Genomic DNA, 16774 nt, shown 5'->3' with positions numbered 1-16774 from the left:
AAAAGGAAGCTAACAAACAACATATTTTCTTTTGCTAATACGAACAAGGAGGTGATGGTAAATGCTATAGTATACTTGATGTAGACAAGATTATTGTCACTTTAATCTGATAAGATTTTACCTAATCTAGCTATGTCAACTTTACTACTAGCTAGTACAAGGACTCCCTCATGTAGATAAAGTTTTGTGCCTTCTCTCTTACAATGTACATCATAATTATTGTTTTACCAATACCAACACTCTTGTTATTATTATTTATAAAAATCATTTAATTTTATGATATAACGATGAAAATGTATGGTGGTTTTTTGACGTTTCATTGGTTAGAATTTTAGTATCGAGTTTGAAGTTTGGAACAGGAAAAGTGAGATTTATAAGGTGGGAATAATGGCTACAACCTCATTATGCAGCTGAAAATCATATGAATATATATAAGAACTTCTAGCTTGAACCAGCGTAGAGCCGGTCTGTCTTTGAATGCTTAGGTATGTGGGTGATGATAATGTATGAGAGCTATACCTCTATAGGGAGACTAAGAAAAGGAGGAGGGATATTTCCATGGGGTAACCTAATCACTTAATTAAATTAAAAAAAAAATGAAGGTGTGTTGCCCAAGAGAAGGTTGGAAATTCTCATTCTTCTGCCACCAATGCATGCTACATACTAAATAACAATTATAGATTTCAATTGAAAATTATGTACATAATAATTCTTAATAAAGGTTTGGAGTAGGAATGTGCAGTGCACTCAGGATATAACTCATGCCGTAAAGCATTGTTAATAATTATTTAGTAACCATTACAATAATCACTTACCCCTTTCCAGAACATCTTCAAAAAATATGTCAACATGTCTTTTGTTATGTTCTATTCTCAGTTCTTGATATATTTTCATGTCAATTCAATCCCTCTCAGATTTGTTAAAATCCTTGACTTAGTCCAAAATCGCATGCGATTGCTAGTTGCAAGTGGCACCTCATTGTCACAACTCATTATAAGCACTTAAAATTAGTATTTGAGAATAAAAATAGTAAGTTTGGGAAGATTAAATTATCATTAATATATCACTTGTTTAATACTCTATGTTTACTTGTAAAGGGAAATCTTAGCGTCTCATTGAAGCAATATTGTATATAGTTCGATTTCTTGACATCGCATAAAATAAAAATAAAAAATCGATAAGTAATTGATTTAATCATTAAATTCGATTATTTCGAAACAAATGATTTTGAATTTTAGATTTATTGATAGCTCTAATTATTAACATTAATATCAAATGTATAATTTTTGTAATAATATAACATATCTTGTGATTTTAAATCGAGAGACTAAATAATCTATTTATTTAGTTAACCAAGTAATTCTCTTTGCGGGGTTCTATAGGGCTAAAGTTTACTTTGAGTTATGGTTGGGTGCAAGTTTGTAATATTTTAAGTATGAGGAATGATGGGATTAATAATATTTATTAGTATACCTAGTTATCGAGGTTTTATATGAAGATTAAAGATTAAAAAAAGAAGAAAAGGGGGTCCGGGAGGTGAATAAACCAATTTAAATGGTATCAAAATGAAGCTTATTCCAAACTAATGATTAGACAAGAAGACAAGGTAAGAGGTTCCTGTTTTTTCTATCCAATCATTGGAGAGCTGTCTTTGCCTCAGCCTCCTTAACTTTTTATCTTTTTTCTTCATTTTCTTTCTTTGAAAAATATGCTGGATGATGATGATTTTTATGTCGATTCCATTCATGTGGTCCTATATTTTGCAGCCTTGCTTGTCTGCATCTGTGTTTCTCACACATCATTTTTTTGTTTGATTTGTAAACATTATAAACAACAAGTGATGTTCAACAATTTTAGAGAATTTTTCCACTGCATTATAGGGTTCACACTAGATCATCTTTTCTTTTGATGAATCGTTTAATTGGTTGGTTGGGATAGCTAGTAAGGTAATTAAACCAATCAGTAACTAAAAATACTTATCCTAATCAGGTTTCCCTCATTATCATTTATATGATTACTATTTTTTATATTGTTTTTAGTTCCCATAACAATACTTTCATCAGTCTCAAATTGGGTATTCATATATATATATATATGTAGTTTCAACACTTTTTTTTCCCTTTGGCATATAAACATTTAGTTTGATGCTAAATGTATTATATCTTTTACTAAAAAAATGGAGTGAATTTTTTTTTCACAAAAAAAAGATGATTTTTTTCCCTTTATTTTTCCTTTTCAAAACTCCTTTTTTTTTTTCATTTTTTTAATTTTTTTTTCATTAAGAATAATCCAACACCAATATTATAAAACTTTTTCAGTACTACTATACAGAAACTAAAAATAAATTTTTTCCATTAATTTTTGGGCCAAATCAATTGTAGATATTACATTTGGGATGAATGGATTTTGTTTTTTCCCAAAGACTATAGGTCTAAAGGTGAGGTATCCCTTGGACATATATTTCAAATAAAATACAAATGTTTCCATAAGTATTTCTTTTGACTGAAATGAGAAAAGTATGTCAATTTTTTTGCAAAATGGTTCAATTTTGTTATTGCAGCATTAATACAGTTTTGTCTAATACAAACTGATGAACCTTAGGAGCCAACGTCATGTGTGAGGTTGCGTGATGGGATCCATTAGCATTGCCTAAAATTTTGGCAATGTGTCCATGCATGGACGTGCGATTGAATGCTTTTAGCTTCGAATCAAAAGCTTTTCCAAAGGTCAAAAGTGTGAATGGTAGGGTTAAGGCATCTGCTTATAAAAGGCTACCAAAGTTGCAGAAAAGCTCAAGGCCATCTAGAATGATATGGTTCCCCCTCCAAAGCCTTTTCCCGATGCTGTACAATAATCCCACTGTCCAATTACTTATTCCAAACCCCTTTATTGTTACAAAATATGTAAAAAATATGTAATGGGGTCCTACAAAGATAAGTTTGCCCTCATAATTTTATAATTACATTACCTTTTTCATAAAGAGGGATCAAATTGCGCCTACCAACCAAAAAACAGAGTCATTTCCAGGAGACATGAAATAAAGCAAATGCTTTCATTGGTTCAATTACAATTTAGGGCTAGAAAGAAGCAAGTCAAGGGAACTACACGTGTGTTCCTTCTGCTATTTCTCTTCCTTTTTCTTTTTTTTTTTTTTTGTAATTTTTAGATTTATCAAAGGGCTATTGGGAGTGAATGGGACTGAAGGACTCAAGATAATTCCTGAGAAAAGGAATCAAAATTCGAAAACAATAAGATACATCACAATTATATTGAGGACCTCTAGAGAAAGACTTTTTAGTTCTCATCTACTATTTCCATGTAAAGGTGGGATACAAAAATTTCATAGATAAGGACTGAATACGGTCACATTCATCCCATGATAAACAACAACAGAAAGCAACCGCAAGCAAATGGATCAAGGTCTATGAAGTTAGGAGTCAATCAAAAGCTTTGATGAAGTTTTTAGAGGTGAATGTGATTTGTAATAATTTTATGATGTGGGATGGAAAATTTCAAGAGCCACATGACATGTCCAACAAAAGTAGAAAAGAGGTACAACTTTAAGGGCTTGATGTTACATTCCTCCACAAACTATAACACATAATTTTAAAATGCAATCAGGGAATAAGGCCATTGCCTGTATTCATCTTTCTTTTTTGGTGGGTTCATAAAAGATTTTAAAGAACAATGTACACCGAAAGCATTAAAAAGGTAGCGAATAAATGACACGGCGCAAGGCAGAAATATTCTGCTGGTAAGTAAAGTGAAAGAGCAGAGTTACGTATCTGAAAAGGTCTTGGGTTCAACTTACTGTTTACATATGAATGTATGGATCCAACTTTGGATCAGAAATCTGAGCTTTTTGTTCATCGTGGGTGTGTCAGCTATCCATGCTTGCAGGTGTTATTTACGGAAAATTCATGAATAAAGTGGGACACGTGGCATGCAAGCAAAGGGTATTGGCTTCTGCCACGTTTGCAGAAAAGAAAAGAAAGCCAAACCCACCACAAAATCATACCATCAGAAAGTTTTACTGGCAGATCATGTTGCTGTGCTCAACTTGATTACCCATTGGATAACTCCAGATTCCGGAAGACAAACCTGTTTCAGATTTGCTGGACAAAAGAATTTGGGGCTTATCAGAATCAAAACTCATAAATTTAACAAATACTGATGTTCTTTTGTTAATAGTTAAACCACCAACAAACATTCAAAACATGTAGTTTAGTATGTCAATAGATGCCCTCCGATATTGCAATTAAATTTACACAAAGCAAGAATCACCAAACGGATAAACTAGGATTGAGGGGTCCATTCTATTCATACAAGCCTCCCTTCTTCTACTTCCTGAAACAATAATCCCTCTAGATCTCCTGCATAATCACACTGAGTCCAACTAAGTGTTTAGCATATTCAAGGAGCTTTAATGTGTGTTTTTTAAAAAAGCCAACAAAAAAGACTTATTGTGTACTGGAGGTAAGACACAATAAGGTCAATAGAATTAGTAAAAGAGCTTCATAGAAATGAAGGTAAATACCAGTATCAGATGGTGGGATGTTCGAATAATTTTTTGGTTCAATAATTTACAAAAGTTGGGAGGAAGCATAGAGTATCCTAGCTCGTGCATGTGTTCAAGCATACTTAAAAAGCTAAAATCTTAACATCAGTTGTCCTTGAGATAATTCCATACACTAAATGTTCATGATAGAGAAACAGATTGTGATGACTCAACTCAGATATTGCTTTGAAGTATGGGGCCAAAAAACCAACTTGCTTACTATAGTCAGCACTTTTCCACCCAAGGGGCAGTTTGATGCAATCTTGTCACAACTAAATCCATGTGAAAGCTCTTATCATGAAGTGGCCGACAAATATACACACTTGGCTGTCATCATCATTGCCATCACCAATCCAAATTTGTCAGCATCAGCTGCAAAGTTTATCGTCTGTCGGTTCTTTCTCTTCTCAATCATCTTTCCCTTTCAACTATTCAGTCAAATTTTGCAACACCAAAAATGATGAATCAAAAACTCAAAATGCATATTCATCTGAGACACTGTTTAATTGCACTTATTGCCACCACTGAGCTACCATTTCCCTGTAGCTCAGCTTAAGAATCATCCATTCCTCCACTGGCTAACACCCCCCAATCCTGTTTCTCTCCCATCCCATCAAAAAAAAACAAAGGATACTGGATTATGCCTCCCCTTGAACAGGATAAGTAACATTATTAATATCTTTTTAATAGGAAGAACAGTAAGGGAGGAAAAAGGGAAAGAACAACAAAAAACTGCCCTAGTTCGTGTAAAGCATACAAATAAAAACAACAAAAAGTAGAAAACAAGAAGCAGAAACCAAAAACCAGAAAAACAACAAAACTCAATGGCCAAAGTTCAAGATAGGAAATGCAAGAAGAAACGAGAATCAGCAACAAAGAGGGATAAAAAAGCAAAGAAAGTAAAGTGCCCAGAATTCCATCTTAATCTCATGTTAGCAACTTTATTCTTTCAAAGGAACTATCATTCCTTTCACTCCATGTAGATCAATGAAAAAGTATATTACTACCTTACAAGCATGACTCTTCCAAGTTTAGATTACCAGCTTGTGCCTTCAATACCAGCAAAAACTTCACAGCAAGACGCCGTATTGTGGTAAGAACTAGATTAATATTAGCCTACAAGTGTTGTGTTCACCAACATTCCAGCTAAATCAAGGCAGTCTACCAAACATAATTATAACTCCATGAATGCATTACTTATGAATTTAAATTACTAGTTTCTGTCAATTACCACTCTCTGCCACCATGCCACACTCAATAGCAGATATATACCATATCTTATCCTATTCAGGATTACGACCACAAAAGCATAAATTCACTATTAATTCTTGATGCACTCACCAGTGTCTATGAGATGAATCAGTTCAACATATTGAAGTGGCTCCAAAAAACCAAGTCAAAGCCATCCATACGCACAAACATAAATCTACTAGGATAAGAACATTTTTATACATAACAATTGCCCTCTTCAGAATCGAAACCCTAACATTGGAAAACTCTAGCCCAAAAGAAATAGTTTAACCAGTGATATGGAAAAGGATACCCTCAATATGAAAATATGAGAATGGGTAGTCATGTAGTATCCCATGACCCTAGTTTAATTACTTACTCATTCACAACGAAGAAAAAAAAATAATTATTTGATTTTTTATATAGGTAATTGCAGATATAGGTCAGGGAAATAAAACCTTTCCAAAACCACATGACATACAAAACCCGCTCCTAATTATCCAATCTATTTGAAGGAAATCTAAAATGAGCTCAATCCCACTTATATAAATTAGTAATATTGGCTTCATGTTGTGAGTTTCCCTACCAGACTGATGCGGCTACAAAGATTGGCAAATGTATTTTTGCAGTTTCACATATGGTATAACCGCTAGATACAAAACCTTGGAAGAAAATTATTAGTCTCAACTCTGAACCATAATTCTAAAACACAGCAAGGCGCAACCAAAGTGGGTCAGGTTTAATTTTGAAATGCTCATGCATATGACACAGTCAAAACCGTTGACCTGGCAAGTTTTAGACAAACCAGGACAGCCTTTTCTAGGGTCAACCAGGGCTTTTATTATTTTTAATTGGCAAAATTCTTATATGTTGTTGCTGACTCTCAACCTTGGTTTCCAAAGTTTGGCTCATTGATTGGTGCATGATCTCTGCTTAAAGAGCAGCGTTCGAATCCCTCTTTCCCCAATTTAAAAAAAAAAAACCTTGGTTTACAAAGGATAGCTGATACCTCCATCATTGCTTCATTAAATATTTTGATAAAAAAAATGAAAAGGACAAATCTTCCATATAATTTTACTTATATTCCTATTATTATCATAATATGTCTAATGACTAGAAAGTTTATAACAATAACTCCTTTTATGAGTATTTTGCATCAAATTTTTATTTGTAACCACATTTTTTAACTATAATATCCTTTATATTCTTAAATTTTAAAATTATGTTATATAACATAAATATATTTAATTAATCCAATGGTGTCAAAAAAATAACCCAATTTATGAACTAATCACCCAGCAACCCAATGCTATCATCAAGTCTGACATCTGATTCAACTTTAATGACTATGCTTTGACCCAAAAAAGAAAAGAAAAGAAACAAAAAGTGCCAAAGAAAAGTAGACAAAAAAACCAAGATCAAGAACTGTAAAACTGTTTGTTTAAAACTTGTGACATCGAAAACCGTGCTGAAAAGCCACAAACCTCAGTTTTCAATCTATTTGGTGTTGTGTTGTGGCCCAAGTCACCATTTTACAACAAAGTGACGATGCCAAACTTAACCTTAATAAAAAGGTCTTCAAAGGTGAAAAAAATTACTCTTTTCTCAAAGAAGAGAGAAAAGAGAAATGAAAACAATTAGGAAATGAAAGGAGAATGGAATGAACAGAAAGAAAAAGAAGGTTAAAAACCATGTATTATGCAAGTGATTAAAAGGTTGCAAAAAAGAGGGAAGAAACAAGAGTGCATGTGCGTTCATGTGTTGTGGTGAAAAATTGCACATGAAATGAAAAGTTCAATTTTTCTCAGACCAAAGCTTCACAAAGTGGGGTAGCAATTAGATGGAAGGGGATACCTTGTAGATCATGGAAGCCAGTGCAAAGAACTCCAGAGTCAAGTCAATGCTTCCATCCCTTCAAGTGACCATCATCCATGTATGGTTCTAGAAATCCAACGAACTAAAACAACAGAAAAATGTTAAAAACTATATCCATTAAGAGTTTAAATATTAAAGTGAAATATCTTGAAGCAAATAAAATGTATATCTATCAAAGGAATGGCGTCAAGTTGCTTTAGCAGTATGTATAGCCAGTTATTAATATACAGTAGTAGAAAAGATGCAGATGCCATAAGTAAGGCATCTTTGTTTTGTTTTTAAATTGATGACAGTAGCATATACATACATTCTGTTATGGCATTTATGGGCATGTTTAGGGGACTTATAGGACTGCAAGTGGAAGTTGACATTAAAAGAGATAACACAAAAATATAAAAGTAAATAAAAGGTAGATGGGCTCAATACTAAAATATTAAATATTGGATGTGAAGGATCCACCAGGTCCCACAATCATGCATATAGGCAAACGGCGCAAAGCCAAGTGGCACTAAGGAATCACAATATATTCCATCCAAATATATATATGTATAGGCATGAATTCCAACCAAAGAGAAAAAAAGCTTTAAGCCCAGTTACCTAAAATTAAATATTTAATCAGCCCAATCCAAATAATGTTGGTACTATCACATACATATCAAACATATCCAGGAATAGATATTTTATCTTATATAAATATATAAAATTTTCAAGTACCATGTAGATCACACATATTAATCTTCAACTTAACTGAATAAATCAAATTGTTTCTTTTGCATCATAAATTATAACTGTTAAATACATACTGTTTGAGACAATCTAATTGATTGATCCATGGTTATATATTGGATTGGCTTGAAAATGGATTGGTAGGATATAATCTGCATAACAAGTTACTAATAGGTGTAAAGATTGCTAAATTAGGGACAGTAGGGATCAAGTTACCACTGAAAAAATTAAAATAATTTCACCCATAACCCATCAGTAATTTCTTTGGTGGATCATATTAAATCAAGCCCCCAACAATATCATGCACATAAATTCATGCTGACCCAATATCAATTACTGGTAAATCAAGAAAACTACAGTTTCACTCATATGTATCTAACAATTGAAATAATTTTGAAATTAATGAATCAATTAGAAAATTATAATCAACTTGAAACTTGACATGCATGATCAATGTTAATGGGACATCAAATCCAAGGATTGGTAAAATAAAATTGATATAAGAAAATATGAAAAAGGCAATAACTATTACACTAGGTTGCTTATAGAGTTACAACCAACTTACCCCAGTCTAAGCGCTTTATGCAATTTTTTTTTTTTAAACAACCATTTAATTTAATATTCTATTTATATAGATGATGACACTTACCAATTTCCAATGGTTTGGGCATGTCTAACCACTTTTCATAAAATTTATATAGTTTTTTTTTTTTTTTTGAAAATTCATGGTATATTGATAATAGAGGTAAGTAAAAACTTTACCTCAGGGATAAAATTTATATAGTTATATAGATAATTTAAGAAATTTTCATTGATCAACGTAATGTATCATGTTAGCTTAGATTTTGATGTGCATGTTGTGTATAAATAGATTATTACATCCAACAATCAGATGATAAAATACGAACTACACAACAATCGATATAAATGCATCACTAGCATACATGCATACCATAACTATGCTTTTGATAATATATGTATACCTTAGTTCCATCTTTGGACCATCGTGCACCATAGCCTTCACCAACTCTTATCTCAAAGACAGCACCATGCAATTGAACAATATACACATTCAACCAGCAACAATTAGTGATCAAATGAGTAATGACGCCCATTGCAAGATTATTTTTATTTGAATCTGGGGAAATAGAAATAGGAAAGTACCGATTAGATGGTCACTTACTAAAGAAATAATCAAGGTTCCATGTGTGAGCATGTGTAACACTCAACATAGACTATTTAGGCATCCCGCTATCAATTTTAATTTGGTAATATTGGAAAGGTCCAACTTTGCACTAAGAGGCAAATATCCTAACTAATATGATTATCCTCTTTCCCATCCTAATTGGTGCCCACATCTAAGATGCACCTATCTTCCAATGTAAACACAAGAAACTTCATGATTAAACTCAAGGATCTCTTCCAGAATTGTAAGATTCTATACACCAAGTAAATAATTACTATATAGGTATCTCACAAAGTATAGCAAAGAGCTTTAGAGGAAAGGCATAAAACCCAAATGGGTTAGCCTCTCTCTCTTTTCCCTTCATAAGTCATATTTTTCATAATGCACTTTTTAGAAGATTGAGAGCAACATTGTCTAATCACCTACACATACTCCAACCTAAAAATCATGTGATCCTAGTCTGGTCTTTCAGTTATGGTATATAAACGGAGATTGTTCAATAGATATAGGTTTATCTTCTTACAACATTAACACTTACCACCCTATCAAATATATATCTGGTTACTGCATACTCAAAGCAAAACCTAAATCCATAAATTATTCTTTAAACACTAAACCCCCTTTTTAACTATATACTAACATTTCTAAGTATGAATGTATAGTTTATACTCTCATGTCTTCTAAACATTATAACAATACTTCAGTTGTGTGCTTGATACAGAACCTATGATGATCAACTTTTCCAAACTAAAAATCAGAGAATTTGGGTTGTTTAAAACCAGCAAAAGTAAATTATGCTCCTAGAATGAGTCATAGAAACTAGAACTCTTGAAACCAAAATTCAGATGGTACAAGTGATGGAACAATAGAATTTAATTTTATGTTATTGCTAGTGGAGTTATCTTTATTTTAGATGTAACCTAGTAAGATCAAGCTTTCTGTTACGCACTCAAGTATCTCCAAGAAGCCTCATGGAAAATTTGCAAGCCCAAAATAGAGCTAGGATTTTAGTCTTTTCATACACCAGAGTAACCAAAACCAGACCCCTCTATCAACCAAAGAAATCAGGAAAGATTCACACATTCGATAGTCAATGTTAATGAAATAAACACACACACAAGCACACAAATAACAAAAACAAATAAGATAGAGAAAAAAGGCAAACAAAAAGCACATCTTTAAGCATCATGATGACAAGTTGAATCCACAAAAGCACTCACCACTTCCATTTAAATTTCCCCAGTACTTACTACTACTTCGATCAGCGTGCTTTGACAAGGCCCTAGCTCCATGAGTCAAGGTACTGCCTCTGACCTAGAGACCACAAAAAGAACAACCATAATCAAGTCATACAATATGTTAGCAGCAACAATGTTGGGATTAATTATTAAAAGAAAAGGAAGAAAAGAAAGAAAGATACCATAATCAAATCGTGCTGTATAGATGTATACCCCTCCCCCACAAAAACACACAGAGAGGCACACTAAAGATTACCAAACGTTATATCCAAAACAAACTAGCTTGTGACACATGGCTAGAGTAAAATGTTTTTCTTTACCAGTTCAAAGACCAAAAGTTGAAATCATGAATAAAGCAAAAAGGAGCGCCAAAACATACATTTATCTAGTAGGAAATGTTAAAATGATAATATCAATGTCCTTAGGACCCGTTGTTTGGTGGGACACAAACTCACAGTCACCCATCGACAGGTCAGTTTTGCACAGGCATGGTGTGAGAAAAATATGGATAGCCTCTTCTCCCTGCACCACCCAGACTATCGTAGTTCTTTGCATTTACTTACAGAAATTTTTTTATAGGGAAAAAAAAAAAAACCTATCTCTTCAATCAATATAACCAAGCCTTTTCATTCCGTTTTTATTTGAATACTAAAAATCATGCACACTAATTGTGATTCAGTTGAGATAATAAAAGAAAGTCCAATGCAAGAAACAAACCTTAGGGCAAACAAGAAGAAAAGTAAAAGAGCCTTCTTTGCAAATAGAAAGCATAAAAGCAATTCACAAGTCATTATCTTACATCTGGATTATATGGCAACATGAATGACGAGAGAAGTGTCGATTTTGGTGGGGGGAGTGCACCAGAAATTGTTCCTGGAGTATGTGCTAGAGCCAGAAGCCTTTGAACACCTTCATAACTTAGTTCCTGGATTAAAACATAAAATGTTTCAACATCCACTTGGGGCACTTAGAAAATACATTGGGCAAGTAATGAGTTTGGACTTTGTATTTTTGGTTATATGAGATTCAAAGAGCTAGTGCATTCACAAACAGACATAAAATAGTAACACTAATACTGATCTCATAAGAAGTGAAATGACATGTTTAATCCGTCAATAAATCCATATATGAATGGCAAATGAATTGATCACTCTGCCAACATGATTTAAGATTTGAAACAGGCACCATGAGGCAAATGCTGCCAGAAATAACTGTTAAACCAATTAAATCCCTACAAAAGTTACAAACATAAAAAGGATGTATGCTGTACATATAGAATTATAAAAAGCACTAGCACGTGGTGCATTCCTATTGGTTCATTGTCAGCAAAGATATAACTACAATATATGTAAAATAATCTGTTAATGTGGCCAACTAATAAAGTAGATATAACCATATACCATTAGTTCAAGATGTTTCAATTGGTAATAGAATAAATCTCTATTAGTCCAAAATGCCTTTTTCTCCTATGCATATGGCCTGGAACGTTGCTATAGTGTTGGGATGATAAAATAGCTGAATCAAGTTACTAAAATCCTTTAAAATACAGCTCATACAATCATGTCATGATCTTGCTTAGATCTAAGATGAAGCATATTCTTGAGAAAAAGATTACTATTCACCAGAAAAATGGATCTCAACTCATGTTCCAAGAGAAGATTTAAGTTAATCATAATCAATATTTTACCACTTTTTTATCAGCAGTTCTACTGAATTGAGAATTGCGTTTCTAAGTAAATGATAACTGAGAATCCAAAATTAGTATTTGTTACAGTCTAGGTATATATATTAGCAGTTCTACTGAGTTGAGAATTACGTTTCTAAGTAAATGATAACTGAGAATCCAAAATTAGAATTTGTCACAGTCCAGGTATATATATTATGCACCCTTAAATATTTTCAAGAGTTTCAGATCATGACGCAAGATTCACTTTACTTCTTTCTTTCTACCGCCATATCATGAATAAGTTCACATGTCTCCTTTTTGTAATCATGACTGATGGTGATAACATACAGATCTAGACACTTACCTGTTAACCATTCCTTATATAGGGTATATTATGAAAAAATGGATAACATTGTTTTTTTCATGTTTATAGAATCAATAAAGGAGACTACCACAATGTTAGTTTGTTCCTTCTAGCTTTTTCTTTCTCTCTTGACACTCATTACTATATAATAGTAAGTTCCCAGTAAACTATTTGGAATTGTATCAGAAATTCAAAGGTTTTTAAGACTCGATCAACATGACATAAGCCAACCAGGCATGCACAAAGCAACCACACAGAAATTTTCCTTTGGCAAGATATTAGATTAATTTGATACATATAACAAAATTTACAACTCAAAAAATGCTGTAAACGACTCACAGAGAGTATGCTGGCCAACAAGATAGAGGGCTGATCCACCAAATTAGAAACACAGATTGCAAGGACGCCATTAGAACTTTCCTTCTCCTCTGTATAAAATTTCCTATATATTTGCAAGCCTGCAAACACAACAACAAATTACCACAAAGGAATTAGCAAATCATTTAGAAACAAGAATTAAACTACCCACAATATTCCTTTCAATGACTCCTGCATTAACTAAAAACCTGCCACATTTAGAATAAAATTAGATTTCGAAGTCCTAATACATAAAAATAGGTAAGCACAAGTATTTTCATTTTGTTAATGACTAATAAAACAAAAGAAAGTTGGAGGCTAAGTAGCACATAGACATGCATGGTTATAAGTTATGGACCCAAGACACTAGCAACCTCCTATACTTATTATGTCAAATCCTTAGTTAACTTTTGTTAACATTCCTCTATAGTCTCTATACATTTAAGATGTTTCTGATAAAAGAAAAGCTACGATTTCTGAGATTTCTCAGCAAAATCAGATTTCATTAATAGCTACGTTAACAGATTTTATGATCTTATGATATTCAATAAACTCTCAGAGAACCAAATGAACTAGAATCCAATCTTTTAACAACATCATTTACTCTCAGTCTTAAATGATTTTTATACAGTGATATTAATCCTCATTTGAAATCCGGTAATGAGTTCCCTCATTCCATATATAGTACAACAGAATAAACCATGTTCTCCCCGTCTGAAGAAAGAAATATTTCTAAGCCAATCATGGGCCAACTTCCACTGCCATTACCTTCTTCAGTAGATTTAACTCCCGGAAGGACTTGCAAAAGACTTTCAGCCTCTAACATTTTAGAAAATGTAGCATAACGATGAACATCCTGCGAATTGATGAAATTAGAAAAGCCCAACTCAGAACATGAACATAGAGTATAAGGCATCAGCATTAGTTCACCTGAACTTCAAGCACCAGACATTTATTAAAGAGGATCATAGCACCTGGTTCAATACTAAAAGAATAAATAATTAATATATGGATCAATAAAAGGTCTCACTTATCAAAAGGAAAAGAAGGAAAAGAATCAAAGATAAATCAGGTTTCTACCAAGACACCCTGAAACCAATAATGGAAAAAAGGGGGAAAGTCAACTGGAAATTAATTATTAAATTAACAATATCATAACAAAGGCTGACCATCAATGAAGAACTGAATTGGCTTATCATTAAAAGCTCATAAATTGTTCAGAAGACATGCAAAACTTTAAATCACACAGCTTAGCAATTATAAACTCTGATTTTCAGGTCACATTGACACTTCAATCTCCAGGCCGTCCGCTGCCCCCTCAAACAAAGTTTCCCACCTCTGCCTCAACAGGATGAGCATGTAGGATAATTCAAATGTATGATGAGTAAGTAAGCCACAAAGTCACAGGCCTTCTGTTTCATGAACCCTAAAAGCATGCATTGATTAGAAAGAGGAGTTCATTTTGTTTCTTGCTCAAAATATAAAGCAGGACATATTGAGAATCCTCTTATGGCCCCTAACCAAGAACATTACATATGTCATGTAGATTTCACACAAGTATATACTCTCACAGGCTGAGTTCTGCAATATTGAGTTTTTGAAGCTGTCAAGCAAACGCATAATTTTGTTACCAAAGATAAGAGCTTAGATAGACAAGGGGTTACCTTTTGTTTATATACTTATCATTGTCACTGGAATAAAACAGGATCTATTCCTTTTTAAAAGAAAAAAAAAACAAAAAATTCACCTATCAAATATGCTATCAGGATGGTTTTTATTTAGCAACCAGAAAGGTCGGCTAAGGCTGAGTTTAACCTGCCAAAGCAACTTACTCCCTAGCTACTTGTATAGAGTATATTCCACGCTGGATTAACTACAGTTGAATTAGAAATCTTAATTTGCTCGGCCATCAGTGCATGCATACGGTGTCCTCAAGTAACAAAACAAATAGATTGCATAACAGAAATCAATGAGTACAAAACAAGTTTAAAAAGTAAGTGCCAAAGAAAAAGAAATAACAGTCATGCAAAGGAACAAGGGGGAAGAAAAAAACGAAGTGAATCCCAAGGCCTACTTATTGTATTTGCCACCTGCACACCTTCCTTCAATGGTCTTCAAGCCGTCTGCGAAGAATGTAAAGTTTCTCAATTGCTTAGATAATGAAAAAGGAACAAGGGCAATGGTAAAAAATAAAATAACCAAAAATACCTCTTAACATTGAAAAGAAGGGCTCCTGAACATGAAGTTCAAATTCTATATTATCCATAATCTACAAGAAAACAAATTATTAGTCATAAACCTAAAAGAAAAACAAAAATAGCAGCATCAACAATGACTAACTAACATTTATCAATTCAAGTCCCTTATTTGAAACCAACTTATTCCACTCTTCCTTCTGTTTGGTAGAAATTTCGTCGTGCATTAGCCCCAAATTGTGTTGTGTATTGCAAATGGAGCCGGAAACAATGGATTGGTACAAAGCTAATGCGAGATGCTTGTATAAAGGGTATGAGGGAACTCCTTTCAAAATATCTGCAGCATCCCAGTATGAAAAAGCAAATATGCTTCTATCAAATGACTAAAATTACCCTAACAACCTTCTGATTATCAAGATGCATTGCTTTGCTATCGCTTCAAATTTTGTGGGGGATTTTCTTACCAGGGGGGCCCGGGTTGGGATCGGCGGGGTCGGAATTGAGGAGGCCGGAGCAGAATTCAGGGGAGAGACGCAGTTCGAAATTGAGGGATTTGTTAATGTGAGATTGGAGTGTGAACTTCAATAACTCTTCTATACATTCCCCTAATCTCTCCATTTCTCTCTCTTTGTTAGTGTAAGTTCTTCCACTTTCGTTTACTGAGCTCCACTGTTGAACCACTTTCACCTCTCTTCAAATTCAACACTATCCATTATATATATACGTTACAGTGAAGGAATAATAATCGGATAAAAAGCAAAAACTGTTATAAATATTTTTGTAAATATCTATTTATTCTATATATATCTAGATTTGATTTAAATTAAATTAGATTATAATTTAATCTATCTAATCTCTAAATGTTATCTTCATCTTATAAATTTTATCAAGATAAGGAAGTTATTTACCTATAAATAGGCCCTTTAGTTCATTTATAAATATACACTTCAATAAGATCTATTTTCCCTATAAATACTTTCTTTCTTCTCTTTAATTGTTCTTTCAAGTTATATTTATTTATTCTTTTAAGATTTATTTCATATCTGATCTCTCAAGTTTTACAATTATTATGTTTTTATTATCTTCAAGCTTCAAAAGGATTTCAATAATTGGGTCTGATCTCTCAAGTTTTACAATTATTATGTTTTCATTATCTTCAAGCTTCAAAAGGATTTCAATAATTGGGTTTTGATTTCTGATTTTAAAAAATCAAATAAGTGACTTGATATCTCTTTAGTATTTTTCATTCTTTTAAAATCAACCTTAATATGAATTTTACTATCATGCTTTATATATTATATTTTATCTATTGATTGGAAAGTGAATTTACTATTATATAGCTATTAATGAAAAACTATGAATCTTCATTCCTTGAAGTG

At 32.9% G+C, this 16774-nt stretch overlaps 1 protein-coding gene across 6 annotated transcripts; it reads right to left on the bottom strand.

Moving 5' to 3' along the window:
* LOC18602433 lies at positions 3554 to 16093 on the bottom strand. 6 transcript variants are annotated; one of them, XR_001927576.1, is made up of 13 exons: positions 15860 to 16093; positions 15545 to 15732; positions 15409 to 15469; positions 15275 to 15323; positions 14131 to 14185; positions 13969 to 14056; positions 13183 to 13301; positions 11613 to 11738; positions 10796 to 10889; positions 9373 to 9527; positions 7643 to 7745; positions 4733 to 5207; positions 3554 to 4115 (listed from the first exon to the last, which is right to left on the bottom strand). XR_001927576.1 is itself a non-coding variant. In XM_007033810.2 (12 exons), the coding sequence occupies exons 1-11, from the start codon at positions 16011 to 16013 to the stop codon at positions 7686 to 7688; spliced, it is 1149 nt and encodes a 382-aa protein (XP_007033872.2). In that variant the 5' UTR covers positions 16014 to 16093; the 3' UTR covers positions 3554 to 4115; positions 7643 to 7685. The 6 variants fall into 6 exon arrangements, 2 of the variants coding, with proteins under 2 accessions (XP_007033872.2, XP_017975204.1); XR_001927577.1 differs by having other exon boundaries at positions 4733 to 5152; XR_001927575.1 differs by having other exon boundaries at positions 4733 to 4986.

The sequence above is a fragment of the Theobroma cacao genome, chromosome 4, assembly GCF_000208745.1.
Source record: "Theobroma cacao cultivar B97-61/B2 chromosome 4, Criollo_cocoa_genome_V2, whole genome shotgun sequence".
NCBI classification, from domain to species: domain Eukaryota; kingdom Viridiplantae; phylum Streptophyta; class Magnoliopsida; order Malvales; family Malvaceae; genus Theobroma; species Theobroma cacao.
Note: the sequence above shows the minus strand (reverse complement) of the source record. Positions and strands in the feature narration are given on the sequence as shown.

What these genes read in the sequence shown, in the direction of transcription:
- LOC18602433 (XM_007033810.2), bottom strand. Translation starts at nt 16,013, where the DNA reads ATGGAGAGATTAGGGGAATGTATAGAAGAGTTATTGAAGTTCACACTC. An exon ending in TCCCAACCCGGGCCCCCCTG is followed by an intron (nt 15,733 to 15,859) that starts GTAAGAAAATCC and finishes GGGATGCTGCAG; the next exon opens with ATATTTTGAAAGGAGTTCCC. An exon ending in CTTCTTTTCAATGTTAAGAG is followed by an intron (nt 15,324 to 15,408) that starts GTATTTTTGGTT and finishes CATTCTTCGCAG; the next exon opens with ACGGCTTGAAGACCATTGAA.